General features: G+C 40.2%; 1 protein-coding gene across 1 annotated transcript in view; it reads left to right on the forward strand.

Moving 5' to 3' along the window:
- Positions 1–27,771, forward strand: part of PAXIP1 (PAX interacting protein 1) — an 83,226-nt gene that overhangs the window by 17,028 nt on the left and 38,427 nt on the right. The window contains exons 6-10 of the mRNA XM_067542725.1: positions 11,481–12,122; positions 15,018–15,747; positions 16,488–16,582; positions 18,141–18,236; positions 25,971–26,108. Coding sequence (XP_067398826.1) covers positions 11,481–12,122; positions 15,018–15,747; positions 16,488–16,582; positions 18,141–18,236; positions 25,971–26,108 — 1,701 coding nt within the window. The remainder of the gene's footprint in view (positions 1–11,480; positions 12,123–15,017; positions 15,748–16,487; positions 16,583–18,140; positions 18,237–25,970; positions 26,109–27,771) is intronic.

Genomic DNA, 27,771 nt, shown 5'->3' on the forward strand with positions numbered 1-27,771 from the left:
AGGGATCCCCTGAGTCAGATATATGCATATTAAGTTCACCAAAGGATGGCATTTGAGATCTCTATGAAGAGCCAGTGGCCCACTGATTGTCATGATTGTTTTAAAATATATGTATAGATAGTATTGAAGGAGTTATTTCTCCATACTGGAAATTATGTTCTCAAAGCCTTGGAGTTAGGACAGGTAACCAGTAGAAACCTTAAAGGTTTCTTTCAAGCAGTAACAGACACTTATTTCCCTGCCTAATCACTGTATATTGTATGTCTTATAATGAAAGCCTATTTGCATACGAAGCCAGATGCTGATTAAAAGTCCATTAAAAGTCCACAAGAGAGGTAGGCCACAAGAAAAACCAGTCAGCAGGGGATGTCCTGTGTATGAATAAGAACAGAAACTGTCATAATATGTCAAAGGGTATCAAGAAACACCCAGTTTCACCAAGAGACAAGCTGACTGTGTGTCTTGTCTCATGAAAAAGGGATCACAGCCTTCCTGGCTGAAAGATGCTGGAAGGACTTTCGGGTGAACTTTTGCTCTATAAGACATGAGGTATCTTGTTCAATAAGTCTAGGTTCTAGAATGCATGTTAGGACTTTTTATATGTAACCATTTGTTTCCAGTTCTTCTATTTGCTGTCACTTGAATCTCTATTGTTAAATCAACTGTTACTTGTTTTGACTTATAAACTTGCTGAAGTGCTGTACGTTAAGAGGATTGGTGTCTGAGTTGTAACTAGTAAGCTGGGATGTACTGCTTCTTTGGGAGCAGTAAATCCGTGAATACTGCAAATATCCTGTTAACAGAGGCTGGACGCTCCAGGGAGAGTTTGGAAGGCTCAAGGTTGGACTGTGCCTATCTCTAACATGCAGAGAGAGCAGGACCTGTGTAGGGCTAAAGGGGAGAGCTTGTATTGCGTGTGGCTGGTGGAGTCTGGAAGCTGACCCATGGCAGGCATAGACAAGGCTTCTCACCCTAAGGGCAGGTGGTAGTGAGGTGTCTCACAATCCTGGGCATCCCCAGGAATCATCATATCTACATTGTAATAGCTAAGTGCCAGAAACTGAATGCAAATAAACTGTCTTGTATTAAAAATGTTAGGTTTGTTTAATAATTTTATAGTTGATTAAGCAAAATAAGTGTTCCATTCAGTGCCCATTGTTATGTTTCCTTCAGTGTTTAGATATAACTACCTTATTTTTAGTTACCAGTTTTACAGGTTTCTTGATTTTTTGCTCAGATTCAAGAATCTCCAGGTTCCTACCACAGACTGTCAAAGTAGGCTCCTAAAATTTGTCCGCAATCTACTTAGCATGGCATTTATCCCATGTGTATTTGTAGAGCAAGTTCCCTCTGGTAGGGTAGCTGAATAGTCGGAGGAATGACAGTACTCTGTGTCCAGTAAATTTGTATAGTGTGTATCTGGGGCTTAGCCATAAGAGCCCAGACTATTCACAAACTCCTCTTCCTGTCAACCACCTAGCTTATGAGCTCTGCAAGTAATTTTTGCTTTTGAAAAAAGTATCGTATTCTCATTATTTTGTTACAGAGGACCAGAGTATATTCATTGCTTCATGTTCATCAGCATCAGGGGTGGGTAGAGTGGGTTGGGTTTTCACTTTGCGTGTCATATGACCCTTTTTTTCTTTAATTCTTGTCCCTTTCTCTTCCTGTCTATAATGCCACACATGCAATACACTCCTGCTGCTGCTGGAGAATTCCTCTTAATATGGTACATGGTGATCATTTATGAATCTTCCTTCCATCTGCTTACCTGCATATTAACGTTTTCATCAAACAATACAGAAAAACTAATAATGTTCCCAGCCTTTGGTTTTGGCTCTACCAGCATGGAGTTAGTAAAGCAGCCATTGTGCTTGTTCACAGAAGAATTTAGTTGCTCTCCCCTTTCCCTTTCTTGGGCTATAGGGCTTCATTATTTTGGTCTTCTATCCCAGAAAAATATCTTTGGAATTTTTTCCACACTTTTTTGAGTGTGCAATTATTCCTTTGGAGGAGGTCAGCTGTTTGGCATCTTTGACTCCTCTGTTCTAGTACAAATGTTTGAAACTCCTTTCCTGACCTAATCTCCCCTCTTCTTTAAGCATCTTCTAAAACCAGCTTCTTTTATTAAACCTATAAATCCTTTCCCACTCCTCAATCATAACATAGTTTTTGGTTATGGAGCCCTGCTGACTTCACTGGGGCTCTCCACAGGCACAATGGTCTGCTTCTGTGCTATGTATTGCAGGATTGAAGCCCTAAATTATAAACTTTGTAGGGCAGAAACATTATATTTTATGTGTTGAGCACTATGCATATTTGTGATGTTAGAGAAAACACATTAGCATTTCATATTATTTAACTATAATTTTTGTGGATGTATATATGCATCCTGCTTCACATTTTCTCTTTAAACTTTGAGACATCTTATTTAATTTTACATAATTACTGAAGGAAAAAGGCTGTATAAGATGACTATTCTGATTCCTCTTTATCATAATACAACAGAATAATTCTATGGAGTAATTTGCTTTGACAACAACTATGAACTCAATAAAGATTTACATTGTCATTATGACTAAATCAGATGAGATAAAACAAGGTGTCTAACATTTGCCAGCGAGAACAGAATATACGAACATATGTCTGCAAATAACTTACTGCCCTCTACCTGGTTTTGTTATATGGTGAATGCAAGTTTTGATTTCCAGAAATAACTCTGGATGACAGTTAGCTGAAATTAAGTTTATCAAAATGTAGTTCAAGGGACATTGTCAATTTGATTTTTTTTTAATTAACTAAAAATCTGCTGTCTTGATCAGGTTTGTAAGAATATTTCCAGCAAAGGAGATAGCTGATTATAGCACTGCTCCTGCAAACATGCATGAATTTAATTCCAGCACATCTGAAAGGGTAAATGGTGAAATTGACCGTATACAGATTGCTATCAAATACACAAAGGAAAACAAACTGGGGGGAAAACAACACATTTTTCCCTACTTTCCTATTATAATTTCAGTGTTAATTATAAGAATAGTAGGTACAAAAACTCAGGCAGTTGTGCCTTTTTCAATTTGATGATCCTTTCAGTTCTATTTGCACCTTTTAGTAAGTTGCATGGGGCATGAGGTATAGTTATTGATTATCCAGTCTTGCTGGACTTTGCTCCCTCATATCATCAATATTATGACTTTGACAAAATTATAAATATTGGGCCAATAAATATTACACCCCTTAAAATGGGTGTAAATTAAATTTAGGCCCATGTTAGGGCTTTAGAGCTCCTGTACTCCTGTGGAGTAAAAGGGGTCTTTGTGTCTGTTATCCTTTTCTGTGCTATAGCATATCTTATTTAGAATTTTAAGCTTATTGGTGCAAGTATCTGCCTTCAATTTGTTGGTAAAGTGTTGTGTACATCTAATGTACCAATAATAATATTGTACTCTCTCTTGTTCAGTCTAATGGAGAAAAAATATTTTCTCTGTAATATCTCCCTTTTACGATTTCTAACACCACCAAAACCAAATGAGTGCACAATAATAATTATCCTAGAGACGTGGAATTTTTGTTGTCAGTTCTCTAAGTGCACCTGGTATGTGGCCAGAGAACCATTAAGGAGTTGTAAAGCCATTCAAGCTGGGGCTCTGCCTATCCCCTAGTTAAATACCCTACACTCTTTACTGTCCTTCTCTTCCTCTCTGGCTGACAGCCAGTTGATTGCAGTCCCTCTTCCTGTGAGGAGTGTGCTTTTTTTAAGCTCTGTTGCTTGTTAGGTGTTGGGTTTTACTTCTCTTTGTAGTTGGTTAGGTTTTCTCCCAGCCCTCACACTCAATTTATTAGTTGTAGGTACCCGAGTCACCATTTTGATCTGTGACAGTTGACATGGAGTCCAATAAACATTCCTTTTGTCCCTCCACAAAATCTGGTAATAAGCAGTAAGGAATATTTCAACAAAGGCTGTGCTATGTATATGTGGTTTTTTTTCATCCAGTTTTGTGAGGTAATGGAGCCATGGGTTAAAATCCTTCCTTATTCTGGAGGCTTTAACAGCTCAGAATATTTTAGGTGTTCCCCTGTTAGAGGTGCCCTAGGCCCATGGAGGGAAGATCTGTCAATAAAAGGCTTTTTCTGTAGTGCTTAAGAAGCCTTCACATTTGTCCATTTATGCAGCAAGTATCTGCATCTGCCATGGTTTGTATAGATTTGGTTTAGGGTTGCCCATAAGCTTTGTGGGAGAGCAAAGCCAGGGATCTTCTGTGGTGCTTTACAAGGTACTTATTTTTAACTTCTTGTAAACTCCATTCGGCTTCCCAGGCTTCATCAGGGTTGAAGTTGCACTGTTGAAAGTTAAACGTGTGGGTCCAAAAGGGCTTTTGAGACTTCAAGCGATGGTGAGGGACATTGTGAAAGTCCTAGTGGATGGGAAAATGTTCGTTTTCCACAATCCTCTGGAATCCCAAAAAGGTTGCGGCATCACGGCAAATGGATAGGGGAGCAATGTGTGACAGCACTGGCAGCCAAAGTGTGGGGGTTGAGGGTTCCAATAATGCACCGCATTGCAGTATTCAGTTGGACACCAACAAGTAGGGTATGGCTACTTCTGGTCCGTACTGGTGCACAGTACTTGGCTACAGAGTACACAGGGGCCATCGCTGATGTCTGCAGCACTGATGCCCCCCAGCTTGTGCTTGCTACTTTCTGGACCAGGTTAACATTTGTCTTGTTTTGGCAACTACCTCCTTCAGATGATCATGGAAGGCTAGGGCAGAGTGGGATCACGTCGCATAATGTTGCCACAAAAGGTCACTTTCAGGGTGTACTGAAAGTGTTTCTGTTACCAAGATCGAATGCAGGGACTGTTGTTTTTTGAGGATTTGACTTGAGCCTCCTTTTCCGGAAATATTCTTCCATGGTGTTTAAGACCTTCTGTTCTGAACCCTGGGCATAAGAGGCAGTGCAGATGGCACCTCTCCAGTTTCTTCTGATCACCACATGGCCTGAGTTGGAAACGTCTGTGTTCACAGTTGCCTTTTTTGACTTCTTCAGTCTGTATTTATATTGTAAATAGTTTTACTTTTTTACTTGTTGAGTCTTAAGTACTAGCATAGTTAGTTTTTTCCTGTTCCGGGGAAACTTCCCCCGGGAAGCTGGGATTATGCCCAGAATTCTGGGGTTTAAGAATTATGTTTCTTTCCCCTGTTCCATTTTGGTGAGAGACGCAAACCAGTGCTGCCTTTCTGCCTCAGTGAGGCTCACATTTTGGCTAAGAGCAGCATTTACCTCTCCTTCCCTGCCAGAATATGTGAAGGTCAAGCGCTAAAACTTAGAAAACATCTGATGGAGAAGGCCATGAGACCCCACATAGATGTAGGTTGGAGAGACACCTCCCTCCCACAACATATATCGGCCTCAGTCAACAAGCAGAGCCCCTCTGAGCATAACCTCAGGAGTCAAGGCTGACTTCCAAGCTTAAGGTGAAGGCTTCTCTTGAGAGGAAGGGATACTCTCATAATCATAGAGACAAGTCATCTTCCAAGGTTGCTTCAAAGTTTGGAGAGTCCTTGTGCCCGGGTCCAAAAGATTTAGTCCCAAGTAAACCACCTCAAAAGGACAAAGTGGCATGAAGGAGCACAGGTCCGTCAGTTCTGGTACAAGTTCTGATGTGCAAATGGAAGGACAGACATCCGCCACTGTTCCCTTCAACATCAAGATCAGACTTTGTGCTGATACCATCACAGCTGCAGAGGGATCCATCTTCCACTGTGACCAGGGAAGCACTGGATCCCACGGCTCCACTAAATGACTCAGCCTGTACCCTAGGGTGGTCCAAGATCTACGTCTCACTGGAAGACATGTTTGCTCTTCCCTTTCGTTGCTCCCTTCTCCTCTCAGGTCCATCTTTATTCAGAGACACAGTTACTCTGGAGGAGAAAACTACTGCAAGGACACGGAACCTCTCTCCTCTCCCACCTGCGAGCCTGAGTACCCAACCATTGGTATTGTTGGTTCTGCTGGTAGTTTGAGATCCAGCTTTTTCATCTGAAGAGTCAGAGGCTCCAGAAGACTAAAGTTGGACCAGATCTGACAGTTCTGGCAGCGATTTCATAGTCTTCTCCAGTTGAGGCAGTTATCCCATCTTCACCATCTCTGCCAGATGACTACAGGCAATATCAGGAGCTCCTACAAAGGATGGTGTCTGAGCTCCAGGTACAGCCTGAAGAAGTTCAGGAGCCCCAGTGTCGGTTGGTGAACATCTTGCATCCCTCTGGTCTCAATCAAGTGCTCCCCCAATCAACAAGGCCAGCTACAACAGTGTGGCACACTCCCACTTCTTGCTTGCCTGCCCCAACCCCATCAGGGCTGAGAAGCACTACTTCATTCCATCTAAAGGGGCATCTCACCCACTGCACAAATCTCAGGTGGTACTAGCAGCTATCGAACGATCCAGGCTGCAGCACTGCAAAACTATACCTTTGGACAAGGGTGCCAAATGTCTAAGCCTTCTAGGGAAAAAGGTCTTTTCTTCTGCCACTCCCCAATATAGAATTTCAGATTGAGGCCCTTCTTCCTAAGTACAGCTTCACTAATTATGCGAAGTTTGTTGGATTTTAAGGACAAGCTCCCTCAGAAAGAACAAGTTCAGTTCCAGTCCTTAATTGATGAAGGCTATATTTGTGGTAGGAGAAGGAACTGCAGAGGGCTGGTCTGCAACCCACCTTATACACTTGGTTCAGTGCACGAGGAGAATAGACCATCTGCACTAATAATCTCCAGGCTCAGGCACATGGTGCTCATGCAACACATAGGACCACACATCTCAAAGAACCTCCTGTTACAGGTAAGTAACCTCCATTTCTGAAGGCCTTCTCAGATTCAAGCCCATTGGTTTTGTCTGTAGTTAGCATGTGGTCTTTGAAAGCTTTGATGGCTGAGTCATCTGAAGACTTGGATCATTGTCTTTTGAAATCCAGAATTTTCACCCTGTGGATCTGTTCCTTTTGGGACCATCATCCCTAAGAACAGAAATTATTGTTCAGGTTCATTGAAATCTCAGTTCTGGGGAGGTTCTCAGGGAACGTTAATTTTTCCAGTTGTTCTTGGGAAAAGTCCCACTGGGCTCTATACCATTGGTCAGCACTTCCTGGTCAGTCTTAGTCAGGCTGTTCTACTTTTATGGTTACTGCATGCTATGAAGTTCTGGCCTTAAGGTCTTCTCCATACGTTTCCATGACTAAGGAGCTTTCAGTGAAATACTTAAGAGAACAGATAGAGAATAACCTTGGATCTTCTTTCCCAGCCAAATCTAAATCTAGACAGTGCTTTTGGCTACAGTCATTTGTTCACCTTAACAGATCTCTCTTATTTCTGTGCTTAAGAAGAATCAAATTCCTTATGGTTTCTTTGGGAAGTACAATCCCTACCCTAAATTGACAAGCTGCTGAAAGCATCAGGAGGGAGTGCTATCGATCGATCAATCAGTCATAATCTGTGGTGGTTCCAGTTTCCACAGGGATGGGCACAACAAGAATTGAATAAAAATCTCCAGACGTTTTAATTGAATAGTGCTTTTATACACAATGCCTAAAACTTTATCAGGCACTTCACAGAAACACACACAAAGTCTGTTCTATGCCTCAAAGAGTTTATATTCCATGTAAAGATAACGTAACAAAGGGAGACCAAAAATAGGTAGCAAGTAGGGGTCATGGGGATAAAGCTTACAAATATAACATGAGTTTGCATTAGAGGGTTCCAAATTTACCTTTATTTTGGTTTTGTAGAGGTCTTTGTGTCTGTGTGTGGTGGGGGTGGGATGTTTAAAATGTGGTGTCAGTGAGGGGGATGACAGGGGAGAAAGAAAGGAACATAGAGACCAATGAAGAAGTAGAAGGTCAGGAGAAGGAGACTGAAGGGATGGAGAGAGAAGTAAGTGGAGGAAATTGGGACTATAGAAATTGCCATGCTGCATCAGACCAGTTGTCCATCTAGACCAGTATCTTGTCTGTGACACGGCCAGAACAAGATACTTCAGAGGAAGGTGTAAGAAAATCCATAGTGGGCAGGTATGGATTAACTGGTTTATATAAGAAGATTCTCCCAGATCCTTGTTAGATATTAATTTATGAATTGGGAATGAGGGTTTATATCCTTTCTGGTATTTAATCCTATTAATGTAAATGTAGTGTTCTTATCCATACAACCCTCTTTCAAATCATATTGAATGCTTAGCCTCTGATAGCGTGTGGTGAGACCCACACATTGTTCTTTTATCAGTTTCCACACCCCAGAGAATAAAGCAGACTAACTAATAGTAGCATTAAAACTGAATATGTCAACTTCCTGCACAAGTGTGACTGTCCTGCTGATTTGAACGGTTTTATTGGCCATAAACAATAGGGTGTCTGTTGCTTAATTCTATGGTAGGAAGTGTGATATAGTTTAGAGCCTCATGGATTTGTCCAAGGGCTTTTATTACACATTTGGTCTCTCAGCAGTATGGGCTTAGTTATTTTATAGGTTCACTGTGTTCTTAAAATACTTGCTAGTTTGTTTTTGCATAGCAATGCCACTTGCAGATACTGAGTCACAATATCAATATAGTTCTAATGTGAAGCTTAAACTTATTTTGTACTGTGCCTTTAAAAATACTGAGTTTCACTAAACCAAATTGCACTTTGTTTTAAATAGAATACTTTAAAAAAGCAGCAACTTGGTATAGGATTGTGTGTTAAATGCTCCACATAGGAGGTTTAAGAGAGTCTGCAGCACATAACTGATTTTAAAATTTGCCTTTGTTTTCAGGTCCACAAAATAATAGATTGTTGACTCCCTTTCCAAGTGATGCCCCAGCATTCCTTATGTTGGTGATGTCACAACCTCTACAGCACTCTGCTGGAGCATGGAGCCAGCCTGTAGAAGGTCAGGTTTTGCCAAAATAATTTTTAATTGTTACTTTATACTCTTTGGGATTTAAAATAGTAAAATGAAAAAAATTCAGCAAAACTGCATCATATCATATGAGACGAGTACTCGGTCCTCTTAGCTAGCTTTATGCTCCACTGAGGTTCCTTTGTGGCTCTGATGTCAACAGTATAGTGGTACAGATATCATTTGGCAAGGGAGTCAGCAATATGTGATTTAATAGGTGAGGAAAACATTTGAAATCCGTGGCCCTCTTACTTCTGCTGTTTCGGACAGTTAGCATTAACATTACAATTTGTTGATTTTAAAAAGTCTTTCAGATTAAGTTTAGGATTTTTGATATAGATATTATTTTATTTTGGTAGCATCCAAAGGTCCTAATCAGGATCATGATCCCCATGTGTTCCTAAAAAATACATAGAAATTGACAGTCCCTGCCTTGAAGAGATTACAGTCTTAATATGCAAGACCACCAGAGGAAAGAAATGCAATGTATACTTTTAGGCTAAGTTTCCGAAGGTGTTTAAAGGTGCTAGGCACCAAACTCCTAGCTATGCCTAGCTTCATTTAGATTCCTTTTGAAAATATCAATAATGTCAAAGAGCTAGATTTTTATGCGCATGCACATGGAGCTGTTATGCCAGATCTGGACAGCTTTTAAAGCCTAACAACCTTTGTTATGTATTGATGATTCCGTTTTACCTGTCTAATTCAAATGTTATGTTTAAGTTCAGAATTTAATTTGCGTGAACATATTTATGATTCAAGCATTGGACTCTTCCATTAAAAATAAAGTGAACATTCAGTAATTGGTATTTTCAACAAACATGCCAGATTTTGGTTTTCTTCAATGTTTTCTGATGGTAATACTGATGTTAATACTTTAAAACATGAAGAGGTGTGGTCTGATCAGTATCCGTTTCACTTATCTCATGGAGAAGTAGGTTCAAATTACATTTATTTCAGTTACATTTGGTCTGTCTTGATGCATTATAAATTAACCTTATTAGTTTCCTGATGTTGCACTGCACAGCTTTATAAAACATTATGAAAAATGTAATGTGCCTGTCACAACTTTGGTTTGTATCTGTTTTCCTCTTTTCCATTTAGAAGAGCCCAAACTTTCAGAAGATATGGAGAAATAATTACCTGTGAACAACAAAAAATCTCCACTACAAGAGAGGAGAAATATGTGTTTAAGAGCTGACAATAGTAGCTAATAAGGACCTGTTTTACATTATTGCAGTGCTCTGGTTAAGCTTGAGAAGGCATCTTTGCTCTGAATCTGCAGTTACCTATAACTTTAAAAAAAACATTTACTTTTGGCAGGTGAAAATTCTTATGTTTTCTCTCAATCCAGAGGTGAAATATTTTAAGTTTATTAAAAAAAAAAAAAAAAAAGTTATTTTGCCAAGTTATGCAAGAATGTCAAGAATGCAACTTTAAAAAATTGTCCAGACTATTGTTGGGCTTTGAGAACTAAAAATGGCTCTAGTTTTTAAAACTGGCACATATGTGGTTTTGAATGAGTTCTTAATGCAAGTTCCTTGTTTGAAGAGGAAATTATATTGTAATTTTTACACACTTATTGTGTGGCCATATGAAGTTTCAAGTTACTGTCTTTATTTTAAGTGAATATCAAAATCTGATGATTAATGTATGCCACAAGTGACTGGTATGAGTTTTAGGGCTTGTCTACACTTGAAACAATACAATGGCACAGCTGGAGCTGCGCCACTGTAGTGCTTCAGTTTAGACACCATCTACGTTGACAGCAAGGGTGCTTCTATCAGCATGAATAGTCCACCTCCCCCAGAGGCGGTAGCTAGGTTGATGGAAGAATTCTTCCATTGACTAGTGCTGTCTACACCAGGGGTTAGGTTGGTGTAACTATATCATTTGAGGTGTGGCTTGTTCACATCCTCTCAGCGACACAGCTGGGTTGACCTAATATTTTAGTGTAACCCAGGCCACACGATGGTAAGAGAGGTTACTGGATCTTATCATTCAGCATATTTGTATACCTTCTGAATAGTTCAGATCCTTTTACTCAGGATGAGCACCATTCAGCACGACTTCTCTGCAAGAGTTATCTTTTATTTTAAAATGTCACTGGCAGAATTATTGATAATATTTTTAAAGCTAGTGGCCTAACAAACTAATGACATGACAGTTGTTAAAGTGCATCCATAAGTGAATGAATAATTACAGGAGTTATAGTAGGTTGCAACTGAAAGGGTAACGGTTGCTTGAAAGCAGTTGCCTTACCTGGCTGAATATGCCTGATCACTTCTTTGTTGGTTCTTATTTTGGATTTTGTTAAAATGTAATTTGTAAATGTTCACTTGTTGCTGTTTTAGGGATTTCTGCATAGTCATGTGCAGTATGACTCCAAGATAAAAGTTGATAGTGATGGTGTCCACTAACTATGTATGAAATCATATTCAGAGTTAATCTTTATTCATGTCACTAGAAATAATTAAATCTTGCCTGGGTATGTGTGGGAGGGGAAATGTAATACATTTTATTTATAGCATTTTCTTATGTCTCATCCACAGGAAAAATACGAATGTGCTTGTAAACGAGAGAGCATTAAAATTGTGACACCTGATTGGGTACTAGATTCTATATCTGATAAAACTAAAAAGGAAGAACTATCCTATCATCCCCGTCTAATTATATACGAGGAAGAAGAGGAGGAGGAGGAGGAGGAAGAAGAGGCAGAAAATGAAGAACAAGATTCTCAAAATGAAGCTAGTACGGATGAAAAATTATCAAGCCCAGCATCATCTCGAGAAGGATCGCCTTTGGGTGACCAGGCTTTTTCACCAAAATCTGTTAGTGCTGATAAAACAAAAGGGGAATTGATGTTTGATGATTCCTCAGATTCCTCTCCTGAAAAGCAAGAAAGAAATTTGAACTGGACACCAGCTGAAGTCCCACAGACAGCTGCAGCAAAGCGCAGGTTGCCTCAAGGCAAGGACTCGGGGTTAATTAATTTATGTGCCAATGTCCCACCAGTACCAGGCAATATATTGCCTCCAGAAATCAGAGGTAATATAATGGCTTCCGTTCAAGGTACCCAAGGCTCTGAACGACCAGAGATGATGGCTACGTGGAGTCCAGCAGTACGGACATTAAGAAATATTACTAATAGTGCTGATATTCAGCAGACTAATAGACCATCAAATGTAGCACATGTAAGTGTTTGGATTTTTAATTTACAAAATATTGGGCTAACACTTTTAAGAACTTTGTTTCCTTTCAAAATCCTCAAACTATGAGAAGGAGTAAAATGTTCCCAGGTTACATAGAGATTAAATACAGCTAAACATAGCCCCATTAGTAAACCTATTCATTAGTATTTTAACTTCGCAAAGTAAAAATGTGTGACCGAGTGGAATATAGTGATATTACAAATGCAGTATTTAACTCCAACATTTGATACCAAGATTCATATTATGCACTTTCAGTGTTGGCAGGAACACAAAGTGATTCACAGTCTTAAAGCTAGTTGTCCAGTTTAGTAAACTAAACTTTATGTCCTTCAGTACTTGTATTCGGTGCAATAAATTAATTAATGCCATGTTCTAAACTCAGAAAATGTTAAAGTTCATGGTTCTCTCAAACAGCTGCAATTTGATTCCTATTGTGCATTTGCAGCGTTTTTTACCGCTAAGCAATGTTAGGTTGCTATGCAGTGCAGTCAAGGTACCATTGCAAAAGTCCTAACTTATAAATTCTATCTTTTGTGTAGTCCACATAGTTCTGGTGCAAAAAAGTTATGGTTAATCTATTTCTATTTCTTCTAGAAGAGAACATGAAATGAGGGCAGGACCAGTTGGTGCTAAGTGCTGTACAAACATAGAGCACATAATAGTCACTGCTCCAAAGAGCTTACAATATAAAAGATATGGCATAACAAATGGATAAGAGACACAAATGGGAAGGGGCATGCATGCATGCACGCACACGATAAATCCTATCCCGTCCTCTCCTTTTAAGATGGGATCAGAAGGGGCCTAGGATGTCTCACAGCCTTTCCGTTGGTGGGCAGGTGGGGACATTTAGTGATTTTGCATACCACATAACATTGCCTACACACAATCAGACAAACTGAAAAATGGAATGACCTTGCGAAACTCTCAATTGTTTTTATTTGTAAAGGTAAATTGAACCTTAGGGCCTGATTTTATTTATTTATTTATTTTTAAAGAGGCATGAGGTGCACACACAAAGTTGTACACCTAAGTTGTTGATATTAATCGGGGTCTTGTGTGAGTAAGACAGGAGGCTCAGGCCTTTAATAGATAAGATTTTCTGTGTTTCTCTGTTTGATTTGAAATGGAAAATCTAATTCTTTCTGTGCTTTTAATTTTCCTTCCACCAGAATTCTTGTTTTCCCTCTTCCTCCTGCATTCTGTCCAATCTAAAGAGATTTTTTTTTTAAAAAAACCTTTTATAATAAAATTTACTGTAGTAAAGACTTTGTTCAGGAGGACATCTGTAAAGGATTTGTTTCTAGAAGGAGGAATGGTCCTGTGGCTAAGACACCAAACTGGAACTCAAGAGATATAGGTTCAGTGCTTGGTTCTAGCACGAACTTTGCATGCGCTCTTGAGACAATTACTTAATTCCTCTATGCTTCAGTTCCCCATCTGTAAAATGGGGATAATTATATTTTTATACATAACAGGGAAATTGGGAGGATAACATTCATTAATTCATTATCTGTTGATGTGCTCAGAATCTACAGTGATGGGCCAACATAACCATCTCTTATGGGCAGTTATGCACTGCCTGCTGATCAATCCTGACACCAAATAAAGGATCCAGCTTTGAGTAGTGGCATCTCTTTTAATAAGGGATGTTTGCCTTTGACTTGTGGGTACTGTGATGGTTGCGGGCCCTCATAAACTGTCTTGTGTTGACTAAGATGGCTGGCGCCATCATGAAGGAATTTCTGTCTACTATTGTATGGGAAGGCTGAAGTCACCGAAACTCCAAAAGTGAAAATAAACAAAACAAAAATGAACGTGGGCTTCCTGATCTTTTTTGACATAATATCAGATTTTGCAGATGCTAAAGAATTAAACAAGAAAGGAGAGGGGAAGGGATAGTTTCCGACTTAATTTGCCATAGTTAAAAACAATTTATTTTAGTGTTTTTTGGGCTAGTAAATTCAGATTTTATGTAGTGAAGTAGTCCAATAAACCAGTTTTGATTGTTTCAGAATAACTTTTAGATTCCTCTCATGAAGATCTCATGTTTTGAAATTCGTAGGTTAGTAATTCATGTAGGCTATTGTATCTTTGGGTGGTTTTTTGAAGTTGAATATTTATTAATTTAGAAAAGTATCTACTGTTCTAGTACACATTTTGGTATCATTAACACTTTCCATAGTTTTCCCATTATCTGGTACTTTTAAATTAAATATATATGTAATCTGAGCTTCTGTAAAGTGTGAAGCAATCTTTCTTAATTGTGAACTGCAAAGTAAAAATGAAAATTAAGCCCCAGAAATATATAACTATTGTCATTAGCATAGATAGACTAAATTAAAAAAAAAAAAAATCCCCCTCATATTCATAGTAACTTTTAAACGACATCCTAAGATAGATAGTTTCATGACATCACAAATTCCATTGATTGCGGTGCAACAGCTAGTGTTTATAGTGTTACAGAATGATCCATTTTGGGATGCCCATAAAAAAACCTAGCATGTGCCATGTAGATTTTTGGAGGGAAAAAAGGTGGTGAGTGCTGAATTCCCCTTCCCCAAACATCCTAGACAGTTGGGACTTTATGCAAGATTTTTGGCGTCAATTACATTTTCATGTTTTCTTTACGATTTAGCTATGCCATTTATAGTGCCATTGTTCCTTTAAATATGCTCTTTCCATTTTGAATGCTGTTATATTGATGATACAATAACACACATAAATGAAAGATTTTGTTTATCTTGAAAGGTATGTAAAATGTAGCTACGTTAGAGTCATTCATTTGTAAAAAGCTAAATATTTTTCATATTTTTATTTATATTTTTCACTCTCAATGATGACATAAAGGTCACAACATTAATCTTTGTTTTCTAGATCTTGCAATCCCTTTCAGCACCTACAAAAAGTTTAGAACAACAAGTAAATCATAGCCAACAGGGACATACAAATGCAGTGTTGTTTAGCCAGGTGAAGTTAACTCCAGAGACACATTTATTACAACAACCACATCAAACACAGCAGCAACAGCACCACCCTCTGCTACACCTTCAACCTCAACAACTTATGCAGTTGCAGCAGCAACAGCAGCAACAGCAACAACCACAGATTCCCCAACAACCTTTCCCACAGCAACAACCTCATCAGTTTTCGCAGCAGCAACAGCAAGTTCATCAACAACACCAATTTGCACAACAGCTACAGTTTCCACAGCAACAGCTACATTCTCAACAACAGCTCCACCGGCCTCAGCAACAGTTGCAATTTCAACAGCAGCATGCCTTGCAACAGCAATTGCATCAATTACAACAGCAACAGTTGCAGCAGCAACAGTTACAGCAAATACAGCAGCAGAACATTCAACAGCAACAGCTACAACATCAACAGCAGCAAATTCAGCAACAGCAGTTGCAGCAGCAGCATTTACAGCGGTTACACCAACAACATCAACAGCAGCAAATACAAACTCAAGCCCCACAACATTTGACTCAAATGTCTCAGCCACTACAACATCAGGTGCCAGCCCAGCAACTGCAACATCATCAGCAGCAACAGCAGCTACAGCTGCAACAGCAACAGCTGTTTGGACATGATCCAGCAGTAGAGAGTTAGTAGTCACTGATTTATAATTTTGAAAGTGATGGCCAATCATATGAAATGTTGGTTGGGTTCAAATTTGTTCTTGATCAAAAACGTAATAGACTAGAAATGTATGATAACTAGGGACTATCCAGTACACTCTGGAAGGTGAAAGCTTTAAGACCTTTTTATTTTCTGGTTTGTGTTTTTTTGATACTACCATCTAAATGCATATATTGTGCTATGACTACAGTGTTAGTCCATTTATACTGTACATGTAAAAGCTAAATATAATTTTATTTTTTGAGAGGCAGGGAGGGAAATTTTCAAAAAGGGAGATTGGGGAACAATACTCAAAAGGCTGGGGAAACTAGATGGATCATGAGAGAGAGATTGATATTCCATTACCATTCACTTCCAAATTTTCATTTCAGATCTCTGCCCATGCTGGTATCAACGGAAAAGTTTTTCCATCTGACTGGTGGTGGCTTATGTGAAATGAGTAGCATGCAGTTCTTGTTTTCATTTCACATTGGGGAAAAATACTTACTAGGCTGTATTGTAGATAAAGCAGGACTTCAGTCTCCATGGGTGTCCAGTTCTAGAACTTTTGCGCATTACATTCTTTAAAAAGAAAAAAAATTCAAAATTCATTTATTTTGTAGCTGATAGTGGGAAATTTTAATATAACAAATGTGGTCTGAAATGGTAGCCTCCAAACTGCTCTAGTTTACAATTTTCTATTCTTTCATCTGCAAACTATTCTAGTTCCAGAAGAATATTTCCTGTTGGGCTGTGTTTTTGCAATTGCTGATTACCCAGAACAGATGTCTGACAAACAACTGTTAGCGACCTGGAAACGGGTAAGATTCCACTTTATTAAGAAGAATCAAATTAATGTAATATGGTTGATCAGTAAAATCATTAGAAAGCAAAGGTTGAAGGTATTATGGTTTTAAAAACCCTACATATTTTGTGTTACACATTCCAGGTGTTTCATTATATATCTTATGATATAAACAGTAATATTAAACTATGGAGTTAACTAGATAAAACAGGAATAGAAATTGCTACGTCTGCAATATGGCTCAGTTAATGCTTCTGTTGGCAGCATGTTTTAGCATTTCCTGGCCTTTTGTGTTTTTAAACTTTGCAATCTTAATGTTGTATTATACGATTTTTGCATTTTATGTCACTGTTTAAACAAATAAAGTTGTGCAAACATCATAACTTCAGCAGGTAAATGGGCCTAAGTAGGCTGTGAAGCACGCATCTGATGGAGGTGAATAAGATGGGAGAAGGGTGTATTTTCACCTTTGCTGATAAATAAGTTTTGGCAAAATCTAATCCTGTCCTTTTCTAATTGAGAGGAGGTTGATGTTCTTCTCGGAGCTTTTGCTGGACAGGTTGTAGTAAAAGTTACCAAGGTCATCCACATAGAATTTTGCATAATAAAATACAGTAAATGTTCTGTACCGACTTTGTGTACTATCCAGGCAGAATTGCATGATTCATAATCTAACCTTATAGATCTGTTAGCTGCTATGCTAAATGCAAACTGCCTCCCCCCCCCAAAAAAAACCCCACCCTGCTCAATTTTCTAGAGTTATTAGTTGTTAGATATTACATATTTGTTTTTCTAATACTTCTAAAGATGAGAATGCATCTTTCATGAGTCAGCAAAAAAAGTGCAAACTGCAGTCTTTCTTTCCCTTTGAAGAACAAATAGCAGTTTTAAATCCATACAAAGAGGTGTTTCCCAGTAATGTATTTTTAAATCATTATGAATGAATGTGTCTTAAAAGATGAATAAGCAAGAGAATATATTTGTCATATTGATCCAAATTCACAGAAGTCATTTTATTGCTGTTGGATCATGCACCTCATCCTGCTCAATTCTCTTATTTTACCATTCTTCTCATACCTGCTCCTGTTACCTGCCATACCCACCATCTCTTCCTCTCTCTCAGCTCTCCAACTTCTTTCCTTTCATTTACTGTCCAGCCCACCTGACCCAAGTTACCTATAACATTTAAGAAATTTACAGAGCAAAAGTCATCACATCTTATTGCTGTGTAGCCACTGTCTTCCTTCTACTACCCACTCCTGCTTATCATCCACCATTTTTGGTCACTAGATAAATAATTAGGACTTGCGTTCTAAAGAATGGGGTATTTTACAATATTGAATACTATTAATGGAAACGCTTATTTTTAAACTCTCTAAAATGTTATGTGTGTGAAAGATCTTGGCTTTGTTTGCAAAACTTACTTGCTTCTTGCAAGTATGCTAATGTTTTTAACTGTGGCCCACACTCCAGATGCAGAAAACTCCACTAACAGTAAAAGTCTTTTAAGCAGAGGACTCCGTTTGGAACTGTAGATTAACAAACATTCATGTTTGGTTTTAATGGTTTACCAGATCATCCAAGCACATGGCGGCACTGTGGACCCTACGCTTACAAGCAGATGTACGCATCTTCTCTGTGAAAGCCAAGTCAGTAATATGTATGCTCAGGTACGCAAAATGATAACATAAGTTGACTGTACACGCTCATGTGCTGAAGTATCATTGAGATATGTCAGTGCTTGAAGGTTTTATTGTACAGAATGAATAACTCACGATGTGTCAAGTTCTTCAGTTCTCACTAAGACAAAACTTCCGTTGCTGTTTATGAGAATTTGTCTCAGTAAACACTGAAGGATTTGTCACTGTATTAATAACTTAATAGCTCGAATGGGGAAAGAAGTTGGCAACAGATATAAAATTTCCACAGTTATTAGATTCATGGTGTTAAGCAGCAATAGAAAGAACAGGAGAAATTATGCAACCTTGCAATTTAAGACTAGAAAGCTGAATTTTAGAGTCGTTAAACATGAAATATTTACATTTTTTCATTATTTCTTTTTTAAACTGCTGTGTGCTTGTCTTTCTGACAACTTGTGATCTGATGCCATTAATTCACTATTTTCCTTTTAAGTGGAAGTTGTACTATAAGTAAAATTACAATGTTCAGTATTTCAGCAGATATGTGATTCATACATAAAACTGAAAATTAAGTGATAAAGTGGAACCATAAAATATAAAGTTTATATTCATTGTTAGAACTCCGTTACTGTAACAAAAATCTACCAGTTAGACCAGGGGTAATCAATAGGCGGACCGCAGGCCTAATCCGAACCACCAGATGCCTTTCAATAGACCCAAAATCTTGTTATGTACTTATTATTATCCATATTGTTGTAATAGTTTTTATTATTTTCCCTGAAGTCTGAACCTAGACTATACCTTGACCAAGAAATTTGGACCTTGACAAAAAAAATTGACTGCCCCGGATTAGACTGTACTTGTATGTAAATCCAGACCAATTTTTATCCTGAAATATACATACATGGTTATATTCATATAAATGGTAACTAGTTTTATACCAGTAAATCCTTTGTGGGCTTCGTTGGGCGTTTACCAGGAGACAAGAGCTGCACCTAACTTGCATTGAAACACATACAGTTACATTCAGTTTTTAATCAAAAATATATGCACACAATCCTAATACTGGTTTCAGTGGCTACAAGAGAAAATCACAGTGTAGACTGGTACTGCTTCTCTCAATCCAGTTTTTTAATAGGCTTTATAAGAAATGGTCCTATTATTGTTTTATTAATTAATGTGGAGGAGGGTTAATCAGAAATCAAAAAGTGATGTTTAAACAACTTGTTCTGGCACCCTAAGGGGAGGAAAAGCATGAATAAAATGCAACTAGCCTTTAAATTAGTTTAATCTAGGACCACAAACAGTAAAATGCTTACATATGGTTATTGTTTGGTGCCACTAGAAGATATGGTTGAGAGCTTCAGTTGTGCATTTCTTATCTTAACATGTTTTGGATTTCCTTTAAGTGTAACATCAGCTCTGAATTTCCTGGGTTTATACTTCTCAGTTTTGGGATAATTATAACTTCCCTGTAATGTTAGGTTGTTCTCAACTGTAACTCCATCTTAACATAGTTTTTTGTGTAGGAATAGAACCCATGGATAAGATTTCAATTAATTTTGCTTATACAGAAAGTTTGAAGAGTCTGTGTTCCATTATTAAAATCACATGGGACAAGCAAGAGACTGATACCAATGTCAAATTTTTAAGGGATCTGGTTTTCAATTAATTTTTTTAACTCATAAGCTATCTAATAGACTTACTTATACATTCCTGGAAAATTCATTCTCTACTCAAATAGTAAGTGCTATAAATTTGGGGAGGATATGCTCCATTTTTCATACGTAACAAAGATTGAATCTTTAAGTGAAGAATGGAACACAAACCTTAACTACAGAGTTCTTCTTTGAGTAGTTGCAACCATGTATTCTATTTAGGTGTGTGTGTACCTAGAGCACCAGAGCTGGAGAATTTTGCCTAGCAGTATCTGTAGAGGGATGGTGCTGACCCCCTCAGTTCCCTCATTGCCTGGGGATTGGAATCCTAGCTCTTTGTTGTTTCACATCATAATCCCTTCTCAGTTACTGAGCGTTTTCTCTGTGTATAGTTGTATAATTAGTTAGTATCCTACTTAGTGTTAGTAAGTTAGTGTAGTTAGTTACCCTGGATGATGCCCTCACCAGAGTTCAAACATTGCCCATCGTGTGTGGGGGGGTCGATCCGCATCAGTGATCCCCTCATGAGGTGCTTGTTCTGTTTGGCTGAGGGTCACGCCAAGGAGTGGTGGTGTTTGTAAATTGTTCACTAAAAGGACTCAGGTGGCTAGAGACGTTCCCCTTTAAACAGCACCACTGAGACCTGTTTTGACACTGAGCCCTGGGTTGGAGTGTGGAGGTCACTCTTTGGCTCGGTGAGTGATGCTGCTCCCTGGTCTGGGGCTGGCATTTCTCCCAAAAGATGGAGAAGCCATTCGCTGTCCTCAAGTTCTTTGAGGAAAAGGTGCTCCAGAACTTATGGAGATTCTTCCTTTTTTGTCTAAGCAGAATATAGGCCAGCACTGTGGTATTACTGGCATACAGGATGAAGCAGATCCTTCAGATTGCACCCTGATACTATGTAGAGACTTGTGAGAGTCCGTACCATTGACTCCAGTTCTGGCCCTGGGGAGTACATTGAGTCCAGTATCGATGACATCGATGCCGGCACCAGCTGTTTCCACACCCACGGCATACCAGGCAGCAGCCCATCGGGTCCGGACTCCCCATTTGTCCAAGACTTTGCTGGGATTACAGCATCTGTGGCCTTGTTGGCATTGTTGGGGTATGTCATAGAATCTCAGGATACATCGGCAGTGCAGTGTGGTCTCCCCCTGCCACAAACTAGAGAGTTGAGGCCAGTGCAAGCACTTGTGTACTTCTCAACACTAACGTTCTGTTGTCAGCAGATCCCGTCTTCCACCTTGACACAGGTCCCAGCACCATATGCAACTGTAATGCATTTGTCACCGGCTATGCCAGTTCCAACACTGGCACCTATACCTATTATCCACTAGCTAGCAAATGAGTCGGGCCAGCTCCTTGCACCATTAGGGCTAAGCTCCACCACTGTCCCCAGAGGCCAAGGTCTCCTCAGGATCCAGGTCGGGTTCCTCCTCTCCATCATCTGATCAGCACCATAGACAGTTCCCACAGTAGCATCAGTACGAAGACAGGTCCTGGCCCGGAGCCTACTGGTCACTATCACTCTAAGCGTATTCCCAGTGGCCTCGCTGGAATCCCTGGGATGCTCCTCGGTCTCGGAGGTCTCAATCCTCCTCCTGTTCCATGGCAAGATCACAGCAAGTTGGCGGTTGTTCTATTGCAGGTTCAGGCATCAGTTGTACCTATGTAGGGTTTTGAGAGCTTCTGTTCCCACTCGGTCCCTAATTCCCTGGTTGTGATTGAAGTGAATGATAGTATCTGGCAGGGCAGATAAAAGTGTATTCCCAAGGACAAATAATCTGAGAAGGTGGACTTGGTAGATAGGAAAATCTATATGTCTTCTTCCCTGCAAATGTGTATTGCAAACCAGCAGGCATTGCTGTCCAAGTATGATTTCATTAATTAGACAGCAATATCCGAATTTGTAGACCTGTTACCTGAAGCCTCCAGAGAGGAATTTTGAGCACTGATAGCTGAGGGCTGTTTGGTGGCCAAGACATCCTTGCAGTTGGCTTTGGACATGGCAGATACATTGACCAGAGTTCTGACCTCAGTGGTAACCATGATAAGGGCATCTTGGCTGCAAAATATGGGCATTGCTTCTGATGTGCAGCAGACTGTTGAGGACCTTACTTCTTTAGTCAAGTGCTTTTCTCAGATATGATGAAACCTTGCACTCGTTTAAAGACTCAAGGGCTACCATAGGCACTCTGGGGATGTATACTCCAGTGGTGCGGAGATGCCATTTTTAGTCAGCATCAGCATCAACAGTGTTGTTTGCAGTGCTCCTTTGGGCACTATTTCCCTCCCCTGAATACCCCAGAAAGGGTCATAGATCCCAGAGGCAGAGGCCTTGGATACTGGGTTTGGTCTGTCAACTTATTCTCCCCCTGGCGTCTACCAAGCATCTGTTTTGACTTGTTTGTCCAAGGTAGCAATCCAATTGTGACCTCTATATCCCCATCTCCCCCATTTGGGGACAGGGTGACTTATTTTCTCTATGTTTGGGGCTTCATTACCACCCAGCTGAGTCTTTAGCACCATCAGACCAGATTATACCATCCAGTACATTTCCATCCCTCCTACCCCATCCCTCTTCAGGGACCCCTCTCATGAGACACTGCTCCTTGAGAAGATTCAGTCTCTAGTGGCATTGGGAGCTGCAGAGGTGGTCCCTCTGCAGCACCAGGGCCAAGGGTTTTATTTCCAGTACGTTCTGGTTCCCAAATCCAAAGATTGGGCGGGGAAGACTGATTCTTAATCTCTGCATCCTCAATGTTATATATTCAATATTTGAAATTCTGGATGATCACTCTATCATCTATTCTCCCGCGTTAAATCAGAATGGTTGGTTTGCTGCTGTGGACTTCCAGGGTGCTTATTTTCCTGTGACGATTCTCCCGTGCCACAGACTGTTTTTGTGGTTCATTGTGGCACAACAACATTATCAGTATACCGTACCCCCCTTTGGCCTTTCCTCTGCTCCCTGTGTTTTTAACCAAATGTATGGTTGTAGTGACAGCATAGCTCAGGAAGAGGGAAATTCATATCTTCCTGTACCTAGATAACTGGCTACTGAGGAGCAAGTGTGGAGAAGTTCTCTCTCACATATACTTCACACTACGCTTACTCAATTGCTTGGATCTTATTCTCAACAAAGACAAGTCAACGTTGGTTCCCTCTCAAAAAACTGAGTTCTTTGGGGCGTTAATAGATTCTATGAGTTAGAGGGCGCCTCTGCCGATGGCCCATTTTCAAGTGATTCATCATTTGTGTCTGGAGCTGCACAATCAGCCTTTAACTACAGCATGAGTGTGCCTCAGGCTGTTGAGTCACATGACTGCTTTCATATAGGTAACCCAATTTGTCAGGTTGTGGCTTCGCCTTTTCCAGATGTGGCTGAGGACAGTTGATCATCCAACCCACCACCCCTTGGACAGATTGGTCCGGCTGCCTCCACTGATCCTGGACTGCTTACAGTGCGGGACAGTCCAGGGCAGCGTATCCCAGGGCATTCCCTTCTCTTGGTCCCCACCAAGGAGGACCATTGTCACCGATGCCTCCATCATAGGCTGAGTAGTGCATCTGGAGTCTCTGAAAGTTCAGGGTCTAGGGTCAGAACAGAAAGTTACATTTCATATCAACATTTTGGAGTTTGGGGCCATTTACAATGCATGCCATGCCTTTCAAGATCACAACAGTGGCTCAATGGTCCTCATTCTTATGAACAATACTACTGTAATGTATTATGTTGGGGTGGCCAAACTGTGGCTCATGAGCCACATGTGGCTCTTTTACAGTTAAAGTGTGGCTCGCGGAATCCCCTATACACCCCTTCACCCCCAATTCTCTGCCTACCAGACTGGGGTGGGGAGCTCGGAGCTTCTGCCCTGCAGCAGGGTGGTGGGGCTAGAGGATTCTGTCCAGTGGGGAGGAGCATTTCGAGGGGGTGGGGGGGGAGAGAGGTCAGTAAGTTTGGCCACTTCTGAATTATGTGAACAGACAAGGAGGAGCTTGCTCAACAGTGCTGTGTTAGAAAGCAACCAGCCTGGCGGTTTGCATCAGAGAGAAGTGAAGTGGCCGATCACTTACCTGGGGCTCAGAATCAACTCACAGATCACGTCAGCAGGAATTTCTCGCTGACTCAAGAGTCAATCTGCTTCAATCTGTGCATTTTGGGGCATACCTATAGTGATCTGTTTACTATGAGAGACCACAAGAAATGCTGTCTGTTTTGCTCTCAAGGGGGCCCTCAGTCCAGGCTTGCTGACTGATGCCTTTCACCCGGGCTGGGATTCGAATTCCTGTATGCTTTCCCTCTGATTCTAATCATCCCACAGATAATCCTCAAACTCAAGTTGGACCATGCCAAGATCATCCTCATTGCTCTAGGATGGCAAAGGCAGTGCTAGTTCTCCAATTTTCTGGTATTATCAGTTCGACCTCCCAGATCTCTCCCTCTTCATCCTGACCAAGCATCAGGGTCAGACTTTGCATCAGCTCTCAACTTCTCACGCATGGCTGCTCTGTGGTTAAATGAGAAGGAACAAAGTTCGGAGGCTGTTCCACAGGTTTTACTTAATATCAGGAAGCCCTCCACCAGATTGGCCTATTTGGCCAAATGGAAATGTTTTTGGTATGGTCATTGGCTCTCCAGGTTCGACCGATGTTGACTGGGATTCAGGATGTCTTGGAGTATTTGTTGCATCTTCAGCTCTTGCACTCAGTTTGTTGAAGGTCAACCTAGCAGTGATTTCAGCATTTTATCTGCCCATCCAGAGGAGGTTGGTGTTTTTGAACACCATGGTAGCAAGGTTCTTTAAAGGAGACTTTTGTCTCCACCTGCTTGTCTTAGTAGTTCTGATGGGACCTTTGTTTGAGCCTTTGGTATCTTTTTCTCTTCCTCTTCCATGTCAAAAGACTGCGTTCCTGGTGGCTGTAAAATCCACAAGGAGAGTGTGTTGCAGGCTTTGATGGCAAAGCTTCCTTATATGCAGTTCTCTAAAGACAAAGTAATCTCATGGCCACACCTAAAGTGGTGTCTCAGTTGCACTTGAACCAGGCAGTGTATCTATCTGTGTTCCATCCTAAGCTACATTCAGTCTTGAAGGAGCCGCAGCTTCATTCGCTGAATGTTAGGCACTTTTTTGCCTTTTACCTGGAGAGGACTAAACCTTTTCATACTTCACTTTGTTGTTGTTGTATGCAGACAGGATGAAGGGACAAGCAATCTTTTCACAGACAATCTCCAGGTGGATAACTTCCTGTGTCACTACTGCATATGAAATAGCATGAGCAACACCCCCTCTAAGGGTGCAAGCTTACTCTACAAGGGCGCAGGTTGTCAATGATGTTTCAGTATTGGATGTTTGCAGGGTTGCCACTTGGTATTCTGTGCATATATTACTAACCATTATGCCATGACTGTGGCATCCAGAGCAGATACAAATTTTGGTAGATCAGTCCTTGTTTAAGTAGACTTTGGGCCCCAACTCCTGCAGATATTGCTTATGAGTCACCTAAGTGGAATACACGTCTGCATCTACTCAAAAGAAGAAACAGTTACTTACTGTAACTGTGGTTCTTTGAGATGTGATGTGGATATGTATTCCATAATCCACCCTCCATCCCTTCTGCCATGGAGTCTATGATATTCAGTGCTAAGGAACTGAGTGGGGTTGGGGCAGTGCTGCCTAATGTAGCCAGGGGAGGGGTTACTCCCATGAAGCGTGAGCGCCACTCCCTGACAGGTATTGCTAGGCAAAATTCTCCGGCTCCGGTGCTATGGGCATGTGCACACCTAAGTAGAATACGCATCTCATCTCGAACCACAGTGACAGTAAGTAATTATTTCCTTTGACCAGCTCCTCCATCATAATATATGTTTAATATTACAGGAGATATAAAACGTCTCTTTGGAAACACACAGATCTAGTGTTCATAGTATGTCTGGAGGAGATGTAGTGTGAAAGAGGGCACCTAAAGGGCTGGAGAAAGAACTATATCCTCCGGGAGCTCAAAAGAGAAAGCATGTCTTTTAAGTGGGTATCCTAGCATTCTGTTTTTAATGTAAGTTAAAGCTAGCACAACAACTTCCAACTGTATCTACATGTGTTGGTAGGCTGTAAGGGAAAGGAAGAGGTGCATCACAGCACATTGGCTGAACTTCATCTTGAAGAAGAAGAAAATGGTACCACCACATCGAGCTCTTCATTTTCCAGTGGCATTCCCACCAGGAGGAAAACCATGTTCGCAGCACGTAAGAAAACCCAAAGTTAAAACTAGCATTTTCTTTAAATGCTTAATTGCACCAAGTATTGAATATTTATTGTATTGGGTCCGCACATAAGTATCTAGTATGTATCCAGAAAATAGCTAATTGAAGTAAACTGTGGATTCCTTTTCCAAATGGTGGAATTGGCTTCAGATACATGTAAAGAAAGGCTTTTCTCTTGTTCTTACAAGTGGTAGTGAGAACTTTCCACATCTGTGGTGTGTATCATCCATTGATTTCAAAGTGCTTTACACATTGAGTTTAAACCTCACAATGCCTTTTAATAGTTCTCTCTCTTACACATGAAGAAATTGAGGCACAAAGATTAAGCACATTGTCCAAGATGGGACAGCAAGAATCAGGATTAAAATTCAGGCCTCCTGTTCTTTAACCACTAGAACTGTGCTCACTCTTCTCCAACTTCATAGGTGCTGATGTTCTTGCAGCTCGAGCAGTTTGAATGTTTTGTTTTTAATGCTCAGCGTTGGGAAATCCAAATTTGGAGCACCAAAAGGAATAATGAAATCTGTTCTTAGACTGGTTATTAACCATTCACAAACTCGAGACTGGATTTTGATACTTAAGGTAGAGAAATGATATTTTTTGAGTTCAGTGGATGGGATTTTAGTTGCACCACTTTCATTAACACTAATGGCAAAACCCACCCCACGACATTAAAGTTCCCCCATACAGCTCCTCATGTTTAAAAATTTGTGTATGAAGTCAGTGAGTAATGTTTGCATGATTGGGGACCAAATCAGTAGTTTCAGTTCCCGTGACTTTTCTGAGAAGATTTTGAATTCAGGTTGCATTTAGCGGGGGGATGGAGGTGGGCATGTATCATAGGAGATAGCATCATCCTAATACACCTTTCTGTTAACGGGGCAATGAAGACTGGGAAATTTTTTAGTGAGCACAATTCAATCTTTGCATGGATGCCTGAAGCATGGTTTGTAAAGACAGAAAGCAAGTTCTTAATTTGGATGTTAAAATGTAACTTTAAACTTGAGCGCTTTCTCTGTGTAGGAAACTTGTAGAGGACTTCATAGAGGACAGAGAGCAAGAAATCAAGCAGTCAGTCAGTACTGTTCAGTTCATTGCAGTATAGAAACCAACTTAATTGGTCCTAATTCTCAGTTTCTCTGGTCCTGCACTTGGGCAAGGAATATAGGGAGGAGAAAAGGTAGCTTGAAGTTATCTTTCATGCTTCCCATATTCTGAGGCAGCCAGGATCCTGTTGTGCTCCTCGTGTAAGTTAGTCTAGCTTCAGGGCCCTAGGAAGGAGAGAACTGTTGCAGTACCACAACCCTGGCATGGGGTTTGTTAGAGCCTTTATACTAACTGAGGAGACTCCCTGTGCATGAGCATTCTCAGGAGTCTGTTCCCACTCCTCTGAGAGTCCTTTATACTGTTACACTAAAGCCCTTTTCTGCAACTCTGAGAATTTGGCCCATTATTTATATTATAATATATTGGAAGCAGATAGCAATTTTAATAATTATACAGGTAAGAAATTTGCTGTAGCCCAAACAAACGCTACAGTTGAAATTACATGTTTCCCAGGAATCCTGGCAATCCTTCCTTAATTCAACAGTAACATCCTTTGGTATGCTTGGATAGCCGTTATTTCTCACTAGTGGTATGTTGA

The sequence above is a fragment of the Emydura macquarii genome, unplaced genomic scaffold (assembly GCF_026122565.2).
Source record: "Emydura macquarii macquarii isolate MOO-44397 ecotype Brisbane River unplaced genomic scaffold, CSIRO-AGI_Emac_v2 contig_719, whole genome shotgun sequence".
NCBI lineage: Eukaryota > Metazoa > Chordata > Testudines > Chelidae > Emydura > Emydura macquarii.